This window comes from Pteropus vampyrus, unplaced genomic scaffold (genome assembly GCF_000151845.1).
Source record: "Pteropus vampyrus isolate Shadow unplaced genomic scaffold, Pvam_2.0 Scaffold100, whole genome shotgun sequence".
NCBI lineage: Eukaryota > Metazoa > Chordata > Mammalia > Chiroptera > Pteropodidae > Pteropus > Pteropus vampyrus.
This window is the reverse complement of record NW_011888881.1, coordinates 607,425-620,060: the sequence shown is the minus strand read 5'-3', so window position 1 is coordinate 620,060 and position 12,636 is coordinate 607,425. Positions and strand designations below refer to the sequence as shown.

Genomic DNA, 12,636 nt, shown 5'->3' with positions numbered 1-12,636 from the left:
AAGATGTGATAGAGTAAGAGGCTGCATCTCCAACAGCAGCTAAAAACGATAACATACTCAAGAATAAACTCAACAGGAAATATGCTAGTAAGAAGTAGGGGCAGAGAGAACCAGACATCAAACAAGCAGATTTTCACTTTGTGACTTTTGAACCATGTGAACCTAACAGCCATCCAAAAAAAGCTGTAGACAAAACGATTTCCACGACCATGTTTTCTCATATGCTAAGCAGAAAGAAAAAACGGGTAAGATGATTTTAATGTAAGTCTCCTCAAACTTCAGGAATTAGCAGAGTGACCAAATTCATCCCAGTCAACCTAGGACTTTCCTGATTTCAGAATTGAAACTGGCGTGTGTCTCAGGAAATGTCTCAGTCCTAAGCAAACTGAGACAGAGGCCACCATCGGAACTAAGAAGGACAGCAGCGGAGCGGAGGCACAGGCACCGTTCAGCCATCCCCTAGGGGAGGCCGCGACCCTCCGGCACGTGTGGCGTCGAAGAAGGAAGCACTGCCTCGACTTAGGAAAAATAACCACCTGTTACTGCAGTCCTGTTTGAACGTGACTGTTCTTCGATGATCCCAAGTGCAACAATACTGGTCAGCTCAGGCTCCGCACTCCCCGCGGTGTTTTGGGTTATATGGTACTTTGACACGTGCGGCAAATTTAAAAGACCCCAGATTCAAACGAATAAAAAACGAAAAGGCAAAAAAAGCAAGTAAATAGGACTAAAATATAATTACAAAGTAACGTAAATAAATGGGGCACATCGGCTTCTTAGTGAAGAGACTGAACTCGCCCTGGTCAATGTGGAAGTACTAAGGGCTTCAGCAGAAAAGGTCAAAATTTGGAGAGGAAAAAACATGCGATTTGACAAAACCAAACATAAGGACTTGAGAAACAACCAGAACGAGAAATGTCTCATCCAATAAAGCGTGAAAAAAGCCTGGACCAAAATAAAACAAAGGACTGCAAGTAGATCAGTGAGTGTCCCCTTGGTGTCCACTGTCTTGTCTGAATGCCACTCTTTTAAAATACGCTGACTGGAAATGAGAAAGATGAGTCGCTGAGACCAAGGCGGAGGGGAAGAACGAGCCCCTGGGCCAGGCTGCTGGAGCTGGAATCTGATTCCGCGATTTCCGAGCCGTGTGCCTCGGAGCGAGTCACCGAGTCACTGTGGGAGACACAGCAGCGCTGCCTCCCAGGGCCGATTACACGCGTGTGATGTGCTTAGACAGCGCTCGGCACGTGGCGAGGGTCAGCCAGCGTTTGAAAACTCTGGTGCCCATCAGACCGGCTCTGATGTTTATGAAACAGCATCTTGCAAAAGTACGTTAGTTTCTGCCTCTCAGTTAAGTTCATGATGAGAAGCTGTGTCTGTCCGCAGGCTGTATGTCCACGCTGTGTGCGTGGCCGTGATGGGACAAGGCCCGGAGCCTGGCCAAGACGGGGCTCCTGCGGGTCGTGAGTCACCTGGCTCTGCAAGCTGCTCAGGCCGCATTGCTTAGCATCTCTGAGTCAGTTTCCTCACGTGTCACATGGGTTTTACCCACATCATGAAGGTCATCTGCGAGTTAAGTGACATGGCGTACGTGCAGTGACCACCGCTGCGTCTCTACAAACGCGACCTGTTGTTGACGTCACTAGCGAGAGATCCTGCCCTGGCCCGCGGCCCCCTTCTCCATCCCGCCAAGCTGATCCTGACTTCACCCTACACTGTCACTGTCGCCGCGGCCCGTTAGGGTACCGGATGCCGCATCTCTCACTAATGCAGCGTCTTAAATGTAAGGGACTCTTCTAAAACATAAAGTACAAAAAATAATGATTCCATCATGGACCAAAACACTAACCTAACTCGCATCTGCTCCTGTCAGGATTCTCACTGCATCCACTGGCAGAACAACTGAGCTGGGACAATAAACAGGCTTCCTCCTGCCAGCCTGCCCCATCCAAGATGGCGGCTCCCAGATGCCATACGGGACAGGGGCTGGCCCTGCGCGGGCTCAGCAACCGAAAGGGGCGGGTGGCACACGCCAGCGTCCGCAGGGCGCCAAGCAGAGGGTGGCCTGCACCATGAAGGACGGCAGAGAGGAAGAGGCGTCACACGAAGTGTGAGCATGTGCGTGCATCTGTGTGTGTGCACCTGCATGTACATGTGCACACGCGTGCACGCACACATGTGCACGTGTTTGTGTGTGCATATGTGCCTGTGTCGTGTGCGCGCATGTGTGTACCTGTGTGTGCCTGTGTGTGTGTGCATGTGTGTGTGTGTGTGTGTGTGTGTGTGCCCTCTCCTTACCCGAAACGTCACCGCGTTCGCACGTGATCCGTAAGCTACAACTGACTGCGTGTCCACGGCCCGGCCCTGTTGGAAGGCCCAGCTCACCGCCTCCCGCAGCCCTCACGACAACCCTAGAGGCGCCTAACGTCCAGGCCCTCGCGGCACAGCCGGCAAGCGACACGCCCGCACCTGAACCCGGGCTCCCCGCTCCAGAGCCGTCCTGTCCCGCCGCCCTGTCTCTCAGAAGAAACCTACACAAACGCTCGGGTTGCACGTTTCGAGTGTCACTTGAAAAGAAGGCGCTCAGGCCGATTCGAAACCTCATTTTCTCTCCACGTCTTACCTAGAAACATAGAATTTATAGTGAGGTCTCTGCGCTCCGCGTCCTTCTGCCAGTCGGTGGTGAATTCCACCTCGGCGTGCCTTCCGTCCGTCAGGACGTCGATCCGCAGCGTAGTGATTTCAAAATTCTCTTCGTGAAGCTGTAATTAAACACGTTTTGTAAAAGTTAGGTTTTAGTATTAGTGGATGGATTGAAAATAACACGTGAGACCTGACAGCTCGGTATACCTGCTTTCTTTTGAAAGTCAACCCGTGCACACACACCCTGGCACAGAACGACACCCACGATGTTCAAAGATAGACCCGAAAAATATTTTAAAAAATAATAAACTCATCCTGATCAGAAGAAATGAGGCTGACAGTGGTGTGGAAGGGAAGAGCCCTTAAAATGGCATAATCCGGTTCTTCCATGTCGAATCAGGCTTCCCTTCGAAATAGTTTTCGATAGCATCAGTTTGCAAAGCGCTGCAGACCCACCGGCAGAATACGCACTGCCAAGCAAAGGACAGAGAGGAAGAAACAGCTGGCGGCCCCTGCAGCTCCTTCACCGGTCCCCACTGACGATGCTACCAGCATAAAGCGCTGCAGGTCAGGGTCGCACGGCTTCGTGACAGTGACGAGGGGGCGGAGCCGTGGAAAACAAGTAGGATCTGTACACACAGACGCACACAGGAAGGGAGAGGAAGGATGGCCGCAGGCGCAGTGGGGACAGGAGGCGGGTGTGAGGCGGGTGCTGACGGGCACGTGCAGGCGCGCGGGGCGGACGGCAGAGGGCGCTGCACGTCGAGCGAGAAGGAGTCTGCAACCTCTGCGCAGGAGCCGGCAGCCTCGGGCCATCACCAGGAGCCTGCCCTAGGGTCCCTCCGACCTCCCACGTGCTGTTCTAGAAACGAGCTAGCCCTCGCCACGGAACTCCAGAGCTCGGGGACCTGAGGCGCACTTCTCTCTAAAGGAAAGCAGCAAGAAGAGGGTGTGAAGTATGAGGACTGAGACCCCCAGAAGCCTCCCTCCCCCCGAGAGCCAGAGAGTGACCCCCTAGGGAGGCTGACCTGAAACAGTCACAACTGCTCAGCCTCACGGGGACAGAGGAAGGACCGCGGGAGTGACGCGCCACCATGAGAGCAAGGCCAAGTGACCAAAGCCCAGCATGACTCCCGTCCCTCTGCCACTCGGTTTTTATATGCTAATCCCCGGTTCATCCGAACCCGGACAACGCCGGAGGGTTCCTGAGTTCTCCTAATGAAAAGGCCACTGATGTGGACACTGGTGGCCCCACAGCCAGCTGGCTGGCACTGCCACACGAAACGACAGCAAAGCTCCCCAGTCATCTCCCAAACACGGGCGGATCACCCGAACACACGGAGAGCCAAAGAACACCCCACTTACGCGAAGCCGAAGGAGAGACAGAAAAAGCTCAGAGGAAAGAAACACACTGTCGAAGTAACTCTAATCAATATCCCGAGGGAAATAAGACAAAACAGTGCATCTGGTGCAAGAACAGGAGCTTTCAGAACCACCCTAGAAGAGACCTCTAGGAAATTCAAAAGACAGCAAACCTTGCAAATACAATAGACTGATGACCAAATTAAGGCAATCTCGTGGAAAGTAAAATAAAAGACATGAGAACATAAAACAGAGGAGACAAAAGCTAAAACCGGATCAGTCCCCATGGTCCACCCTCCGACGCCACAGGCGTTTGCAGAGAGGACGCTCAGCAGAGGGGATGAACCCAGGAGAGGGGGGCAGGAGGGCCACTGAGGCCCCCCGCGCGGGAAAGAGACCGCAAACCCAAAGCGAGGCGGTCATCTGAGAAAAAGGTCGGGAAGGCTTCAGAAGGGGAAGCAGCGGGCTGCGGAGGAGACCCCGCCCGGCGCTGCCTCCCTGTGGCATCGCCCAAAGGCAGACACCGTGGCTCCCGCCTGACGCCACCGCCGGCAGCACTCAGAGCCGGGCGGGGACCAGACAAAACAACCACGGACGGGGCAGGTGGCCCGGGCTCCAGAAGATGAAAATGCGGCGGGAGCACAAGCGCACCCGCGTGGCCCACGGGACACGCAGCGCCGGGAAGGGGCCTGGGAAGCTGCCCCAGGGGGCCCGGGGAGGGCTCCCGACAGGGTCTTGAACCCAGAAGTGCTCAGTCTGCGGAGAGGGACAGACGGCGTGACAGCGCAGGACGCACCGGCACGCGGACAGCGATGTCCCTGGAAAACGCTACTAACCGCAGGAAACGCAGTCATCCCAGGCCACCGGGTCTGGGTGCGGAGGATACAGCCCCGGTACACCCTGAGTGTTCCCACAGCCTGACCCGTGGAGCGAAGGCACCAGGAGCCCAGGGGAGGGGGTCTCCGGCTTGCCGTGGGGGGCTGTGGTCGGAAGGGAAGCCAGCAGACGCCACCTTAGGCTGGGAGACTAACAGCCACGGCTGAACACCGCGGCACGGACAGGCCTCCGGGGACATGGGGGCAGCAGGTAAGTAGCACAAATGAGCCGAGTGAGGAGGAGGGAAGGGGTGGGGTCTCCGAGGACAGAGGACACGTCCACTCAGCTGTCACGATTCGCTGTACTCAACTCGGAAGGAATGCGTACGTGTCTGGAAGGACACCGGAGGCGCCACCGCGGCCACCGCGGCCGGCCGTCGCCCTCACCCGCGCAGTGATGGTCCCGTGCTTCTCGCCCTTGTTGTTGATCATGCGCACGCCGGCAGACTGAAACATGCCCTTCATCTGGCTGGGGGTGGCGGTGGTGGCGAAGTCCACGTCCTGCGGCTTGACCCCGCTCAGCAGGTCCCGCACCGCCCCTCCTGCGATGCGCAGCTCGTGGTTCTCCCTGACGAACAACTCTGCGGCGACAAAGAGCAGATGTTTCAACGCGCTGCTCGCGAGCGGCGCGGAAGCGCGAGGCCTTTCGCTCTGGGAGAGACAGCAGAGGTCGCTGAACTGAGCGCGTTCACGAGAAAACCGGCAGAAAACCGGGAGAACGAGGCCCACGGACACCAAGTGACGTGCCCGGCGGGGACGTGCGGTTTTCCCATGCTGACCCAACTTAACTCCGAAGCTCGCGCTGCCTCGCGGTCGTCCGCATACGTCTGAGTTACTAGCAGCGGGCAAAGGGAACAGGCTTTCCTCCCCGGGCTGTCTGAGAGCACCTCGGAGACGTGCCGTGTTCTCGATCGCACCGCTCTGTGCCCCGGAGTCGAGGCGATTCGTTCACGCGTGCAACTCCGAGAGCAGCAAACACGCGGCGACCGCAGCACTTAGAACCCCCCGCGAAGTGAGCTGCCTGTCACGTACACCGGAAACTGAGACAGGATTGTATGCCAGCTATGTTTTAATAAAAATCTTAAAAGAAAAAAGAGAGAACCGGAAGGACCGCCATGATGTTTCGGATGCGACCTTCGTTCCTCCCTGGTGCAGCGTCTCTGATCCTCCTCCAGCCCCGGGCCTCAGGGCACCCTGACTCCTGTCCCCGCCCCGAGTCCAGCCCCATGCCGGGGATAGGGGTCTGACACACAGCTCGATGGATGGCGCTGCCTCCGGTGGCCACCCAGCACTGTCCCCAGGCTCCATGGCCTGGCTGTCTCACCTCACTGACCCCGCACATCTCACACGCACCTGACTCTCCCGTACGTCCCCTCTGCAACTCTATTACAAAGGCCACGTCGCCCAAGCCCCTGCCCTACTCACCTACCCAGCAGGGCAGCTGCTGTCCACCGTCTTGGCGCAGAGCCACACTAAGAAAGACATTTCGCGTAGCGCTCACTCACACGTGTGTGCACGTGCATGTGTGTGTGGGGCAAACGTTTCATGAACTAAGACCCCTAGCACACACCACGCAATCAAATCTATTCCATTCTGTCCTCTTTCCCGCTACCTTTTGAAGACTAGTCATGGCTGCTAAATTCTGACTCTATGGTCCACTAAGGGGTCACCCCCCACGGCAGGAAAAACGCTGACCAGCTCGCCTTGACTCGTCTCTAGTGACAGAGTTTAGGAAGCGTCGCCGGACTGAGTGAGCTTATTCTGGCGTGGCTGGCCTTATGCGCGCCGGTCACCTGAGAATCGCCTGCTCACGTGCCAGGGTGTCCCCGCTTCCCGGGGTCGAACACCGACCTCGCTCTTCTCCACACACACTTGGCTCACCAAGGAACCGAGCTGCGATGTTCTAGCTTAGTTAAGAACAGGGGGCTTCCCTGCGAGGGCATTTTTTTTAAAAGGTTTTCTTCCTTCAAATTAAAACAGCATCTAAGAAATTGTTTTGGATGCAAAACAATGGGCACGTTTTACTTTCATGAGAACCTGCCTTCACAGGATGAAGAAGGCGAGACCGAACACGTGGATGACCGCTGAAATAAAACGGTAAGGCCAAAGACACCGGATAAATTAACTGGAAAAGAGATCCAGAACTCTACGTAACCCATTCGTCACTTTGATTAGTTCTATGGAAATCTATAACTATTTCCAAAAATCTCACAATTCTAATATTTTAATACAATTGAGAAAGGCATACACATGTGCATGCATGGAATGGGAGTCCTAAAAACTATAAGAACGGCATGATGATCTACTGACCTAAGACTATAGGGATTAAGCTTAAAGACTCCTTTTTTCTTCAATTACGGACACGATTGTCTAGAAACAGGGATAAATTCCACATTCTAACAATTTTTGTAGAGTACAAACATACTCAGTGAAAATGACACCTACTACCACTAAATTTAATTGTAAATTTAATCCTAAGACTCAAAAAGGCAGAATCTCATTCTAAAACTGCTAATCTGCTCCATCTGCCACCTGTTGTTCTCATCGGCAATCCAAGACTAACATTTACATGTCAGAAACTTTGATAACTGTCTCCAATCTTTTATGTTAATTTTCAGTCCAAATCTTTTATGTTAATTTTCAGTCCAATTTTCATTAACTTCTTTACAAATCTGAATTCTGAGTGCTGGAGGGTGGGGGACGGGGGTGAGCGGGGGTGTTAGCGGGCAGATGGTACATGGCATGACTGTGACCACCAGAAAACAAACATTGCTCTTTCGTATTTCCAGGAGCGGCCAGCTGTTCCCACTGTCCCTCTGCTAACATGACAACTTTGTGACATGACATACACTGAGCACTGTCACCCGGCGGTGAGTACAGACCACAATCAAGTGGCCAAAGAAGCCTGGCTCACCCACTGACTGTGTAACTTAGGCAAAAATGCTACGTTTGGAAGTTCAGTCTCCTATGTAGAATGGGGATTTAACCCTATACGCCCCTAGCACTAAATGGTTGTCCCCAAGCAAAATGAAAAGTTAATTACATGAAATAAACTGACAAATAATAAAATGCTGTGTGAGCAGAACGTGGTACCCTAACGCCCAGATGCCTGCAGACTGAAAACAATTCTACAGGCGGCAACGCGCTCTTACGACCCGAGAAGTGGCTCAGCGTTAACCTGCAGAGCAGCGCCATGCGACAGCAATCGCTTTTCCCTTCGTGTATTTTTGTGCGTTGTTTTCATACAGAACATTGTATTTTACTAAGATGCTCAAGTTTAAAAAGTAGCAAAGACCAACTAAAAGCGATTATTAGATTTTCTAACTGTCGAGCACTTCATTAAAAGATCTCATTTTTGCCACTTCCCCTGCAGCCTAGAAAAAGCCGACTTCAGAATAGGTCCTCGCTCCCTTCTGCCCGTCTTCTGAGGCGACACCTTGGGCAAGTACTGCCTCTGACACGCCACCCTGCGCAGGTTCCAACTTCCCCAGGATGTCACCTCTCAAGATAGAGGAGATTCAGCTCTTGAAGTCAGGTTAGTAAGCCAAACGCAATTGTTAAAACGAAAGATGTTCAAGAATCTATAATAATCAATATCTAGAGCCTTGTTTCCAAAAGGAAAATGCAGAAGGATGTGAGCCAGGCCACCAGAGTTAGGTAGCGACATCGATCACGTGGCGCCTTTTTCTCCACGAGGCCTCTTGCAATTGAAGAGGGGAGGACTGGGAGGTGGGAAAGGCACAGGAAGAAGGAACGGGCTTGAATTCAAGTCAAAGCTGGAGCCGCTAGTCCCGTGCTGTGCAAACAGCAGCCACATGTGGTTACGGAGCACTTGAACTGCGGCGAGTCTGCACTGAGACGGTCTGTGCATGCTCAGTACCAGATTTCAGAGGCTTACGAGGATGTGAAATAGCTAACGATTTTTACGTAAATCTGATATTAAAAGGGTATCATAGATACAGTGGATTAAATGAGATGTAATTAAAAATAACGAAATTAATTTCACCCGTTTGTTATTACCTTTCTAATGTGGTTGCTAGAAGTACACACTGCATATGTGACTCAGATTAAATTTCTATTGGACAGTGAGTTTCTATTATTTTTTACACTAATTAACAAACAGTGAAGCATCAACTTAGGCCCTCTACTTCAAGACCAGGTGAAGAACCTATAAGAATCAACTAGTTCTGGACTGTTTACCTGACAGGTACCTAAAAAATCATCTAATTCAAGAACAGGAAAGCAGCTTTAGGAATCAGCTAATACAAGCAGAGTCATTTTAAAGCAGCGATTCCTCTACCTTCTATGCATCAGAATTAAAGAAGCGGAGTTCTCATAAAAGTTTACAGATGCCCACCCTCCTCAGAGACTCCAGTCAGGGGGTCAGGGCTGGGTCCCTAGCATCTGTATGTTTTAAAAGCTCCCAGGTGAGGCTGGTGGACAGCGGGGTTGCAAAGCACCGTGCAGGCCATGTTTCCGCAAACACACACCTTAACATAGTTCTGAGGCGCCACTAAACACCACAGGCTTTGAAATGCAAGCTGTGTGGATGCTCCAGCAAGAGTGGTAGCTGACATTGAGGACGACATAAGAAGGACAGAACTGGCAAGCAAGATAGAGCTGCTGTCGTCAGCACTTAGCTAAATCCACTTCCTGTGAGCCTCCCAGGTAAGTTCTGCACGTGCACTAATGGAGGCGACGCGTTTCCTTCAGGTCTCACGAGACGCACTTATCCCCAGGAAGGAAACACTGCTTAGTGGTTTCCAGCTGGGCACTGAGCTCAGACTGAGCAAGTCCAGAGCCCAGGTCCCAGGTGTTAGTTACATGAGGGCTGGTGAAGCATTCACACTCCTATGGCTGACTCCTCATTCACGAGATAAGAGAAAACACACCTCCTCGTTCAGTTAGCAGGCCCAGAACTGCACCGCATGTAAGCACTCGGCACAGCACGGAAGAGCCAGGCTTTTAACTGCGGTCATTTCTTGCCTCTTGTGATTCAGCTGCAGTGTTGGATTACCCACACCGGGCCATTCTTTCAACAGCTAAAAAACCACCACCAAAGACCTCGAATGTTGGTTAAGAAACGTTAACGCTTTGCGTCTCCACTTGCTTCCAAAGCAAGAAAAGGCCCGAGACTCTCACCTGTCAGACCCTTCAGTCCTTCTGTGAAAAGCGACTGGAATTCTGCAGACTGCAACTTCATCGTAAAGAGGTTCTGCTTCAGGAGGTACGGTCTACACCTACCACAGCTCAGTAATGGCCAGCGCCAGGGGTATAGGCACCTCAGCATCTGTGGAGAATGTCACCAGCCACAGTCTAGGAGAGAAATGTGCATGCACAACGATGAAATTTAAAAGTGATGGGAAATAAAGGGATACGCTGTCATTTTATTTATTGACTGAAAGTCGTCTCCTGCCCAGGTGGAAAACTGACAAGTGACAACCGGTGGGATGATTACAAGTAGGCCAGTGCTGGTGGCTCTCAGGTGAAGCACAGGCTGCTGTGCTGGCAGACTGCGCTTCACTGTCACGAGACTCTCCGGAGAGGCGGGTTTCAGTTAAAGCGTGCGGGCCACAGGGCTGTCAAGGCCAGTGGTTCCAGAAAATGTCACAGACTGGCAGGAACACTTGTCTTCTCCAGAACGTGTCAGTTACGTGTTTATCACGCTCCCATCCCGCCGACCTGACGTTTCTGGCCCCGGGGTATTTCCGAGGTGCTGCGAAACAGGTACTTAACTCCTGGCCCTGGGGTATTTGCGAGGTGCTGCGAAACAGGTACTTAACTCCTGGCCCTGGGGTATTTCCGAGGTGCTGTGAAACAGGTACTTAACTCCGCGGGGCTTTGCCGCCGCCCTCTGCTCACTGGTTTCCCACATCCAGCTGCCTCCTGAGTGCCCCCCACACCAGGCCCTCGGATCTCCATCATCACTCTGCTCCACGCCAGGTGGACTCCGCGAGGCGGCAGGAGCAGCCCTCAAGTGGCCGCAACGGAAGCCGCCCGAGACCCACTGCTTTCCTTGGAACGCGGGTCTCAGGGCAGCGTTCCCCACCCGGGGACCAGTGCCCGTGGGGAGGACAGCGTTCGGCTCCCTTCCGCCTGCGCCTGAGCTCGGAAAACCCCGCCGGGCCCGGGCCCTGATGTGGCGTGTGCCCGCCCCCCACACCACGTGCCGGACCGAAAGGCTCAGCGAGATCCCGCGGGCCCCGCCGCGAGGGAGGGAAGGTGGCGGGAACCCGGATGACTCAGCCCGCGCTCAGCCGGTACCGGGCCGGACGCGGCCCGCGGCCTCCCCCTTCCCCCGGCCTGCCTTTCACCCCTCCCACCCCCACCCCCGCGGCGCGCGCCCGCTCGCCCCTCGGCCGCCCGCTCACCCGCCCGTCGCGGCCGTCACCACTTCCGGACGGCGGCCTCCGTGACGTCACCAACGCGCGCCTCTCGACAGCGAATGGGAAGCGGCAGCGGGCCGTGGGCGGGGCCCGGGAGAGCTTTCCTGGTCCCGCCCACCTCCCTGGCCCCTCCCACCTCGGAGGCCCGCGCGGGCCAGCCAGCCTCCTGCGGCAACCGCGGGACCCGGGCCTGCTTGTCTTAATTACGACTCACCTCTAGCTTGCCCTGAGGTGGTCCGGCGCTCTTCTGCATTGCATAGCTGTGTGACCTTGGACAGGTGACACTGTCTTCTGTAAAATAAGACCGTAGAAACCTGTCAGGGGAATGCCATATTACTCCCTAGCACGGAGGAAGTGTTCAGTAAATGCTACCTTATTATTTTTGCCTGCTCCCCGCTTCGCACTTGACGCGTGACTATTCTGTACCCTAATCACTGCAGAGGAAGAACGCAATTTATAAAACACTCAGAATCGGAGACGCAGCGTCAAGACCAAGCAGTGTGTTCAAGACACCTTCATTCTAAATTTAAGCTCACCAGTCCGTTGAAATTACTGGGCATTTTAAGTTCACACCTGGTTTGTGTAACCATTGCCTTCCTTGGTCTGGAGGCTTCTGCAGCTGAACTTGCATTTGATTCGGTTCTTTCCCTTTTCCCTTTCAGGGCAGTGGAGAGTGGAAAAGATGGCAAAGGAGTGAGAGTCCTTTAATGGGAAACTTCCAAGGAATTTTACCACTTATCTTAAATAAATAAAATCTGCATCTTACAATGTCTGCATCTTAATGTTCTTTTAGAGCGTAGTCTTTTCAATGTAACTTTAAATTCTTCATTTTCCTTAAAAAATGGGGTCTCTGTGGCTTCCAGTGATCAGAACGCTTACCTTCAGGGGTGTTGAGTACCCCACTTTGATAAGCACAGGACTAGCTTTCCCAGTTGCCACTCAGAGACACAGTACTGATTCGATCCAACTTCTTAACACGGTAATGAATCTATCCTAACTAGACTGACCCAAGGAAAAAAAACAGCCTTTAATGTAAAGGAGCATATCACTACAGGCATTAGCAGATTAATAGCAAGTAGTATGGACAATTTCGCACCAACCACCTTGACATTGTAGATGAAATGGACAGATTCTCTGAAAAATACAATTTACAGATCTGAAACAGGAAGAAATTTTAAAATCCGAATAGCGCTTTACTATTCAAGGAATTGAATTTTGTTCAACAGAGATAATTCCAGGCCCAGATGGTTTCAGTGGTCAAATTTATTAACCACTTAAGGAAGAAATAACACCAATCTTGAACAACTTTTGTTCAGAAAATAGAAAAGGGAACATGTTTCTTCTTGTTTGAGGTCAGCATAGCACTGATT

At 52.8% G+C, this 12,636-nt stretch overlaps 1 protein-coding gene across 1 annotated transcript in view; it reads right to left on the bottom strand.

Annotated features, from left to right (window-relative positions):
* The window catches only part of TRNT1 (tRNA nucleotidyl transferase 1), a 17,237-nt gene extending 5,924 nt beyond the window's left edge, over positions 1 to 11,313 (bottom strand). Inside the window, 5 exon segments of the mRNA XM_023533304.1 lie at positions 790 to 799; positions 2,555 to 2,762; positions 5,268 to 5,461; positions 10,023 to 10,196; positions 11,252 to 11,313. Of these exon segments, the coding sequence (XP_023389072.1) occupies positions 790 to 799; positions 2,555 to 2,762; positions 5,268 to 5,461; positions 10,023 to 10,170 (560 nt within the window). The 5' untranslated portion in view covers positions 10,171 to 10,196; positions 11,252 to 11,313.
* Positions 11,314 to 12,636: the final 1,323 nt, after the last annotated feature.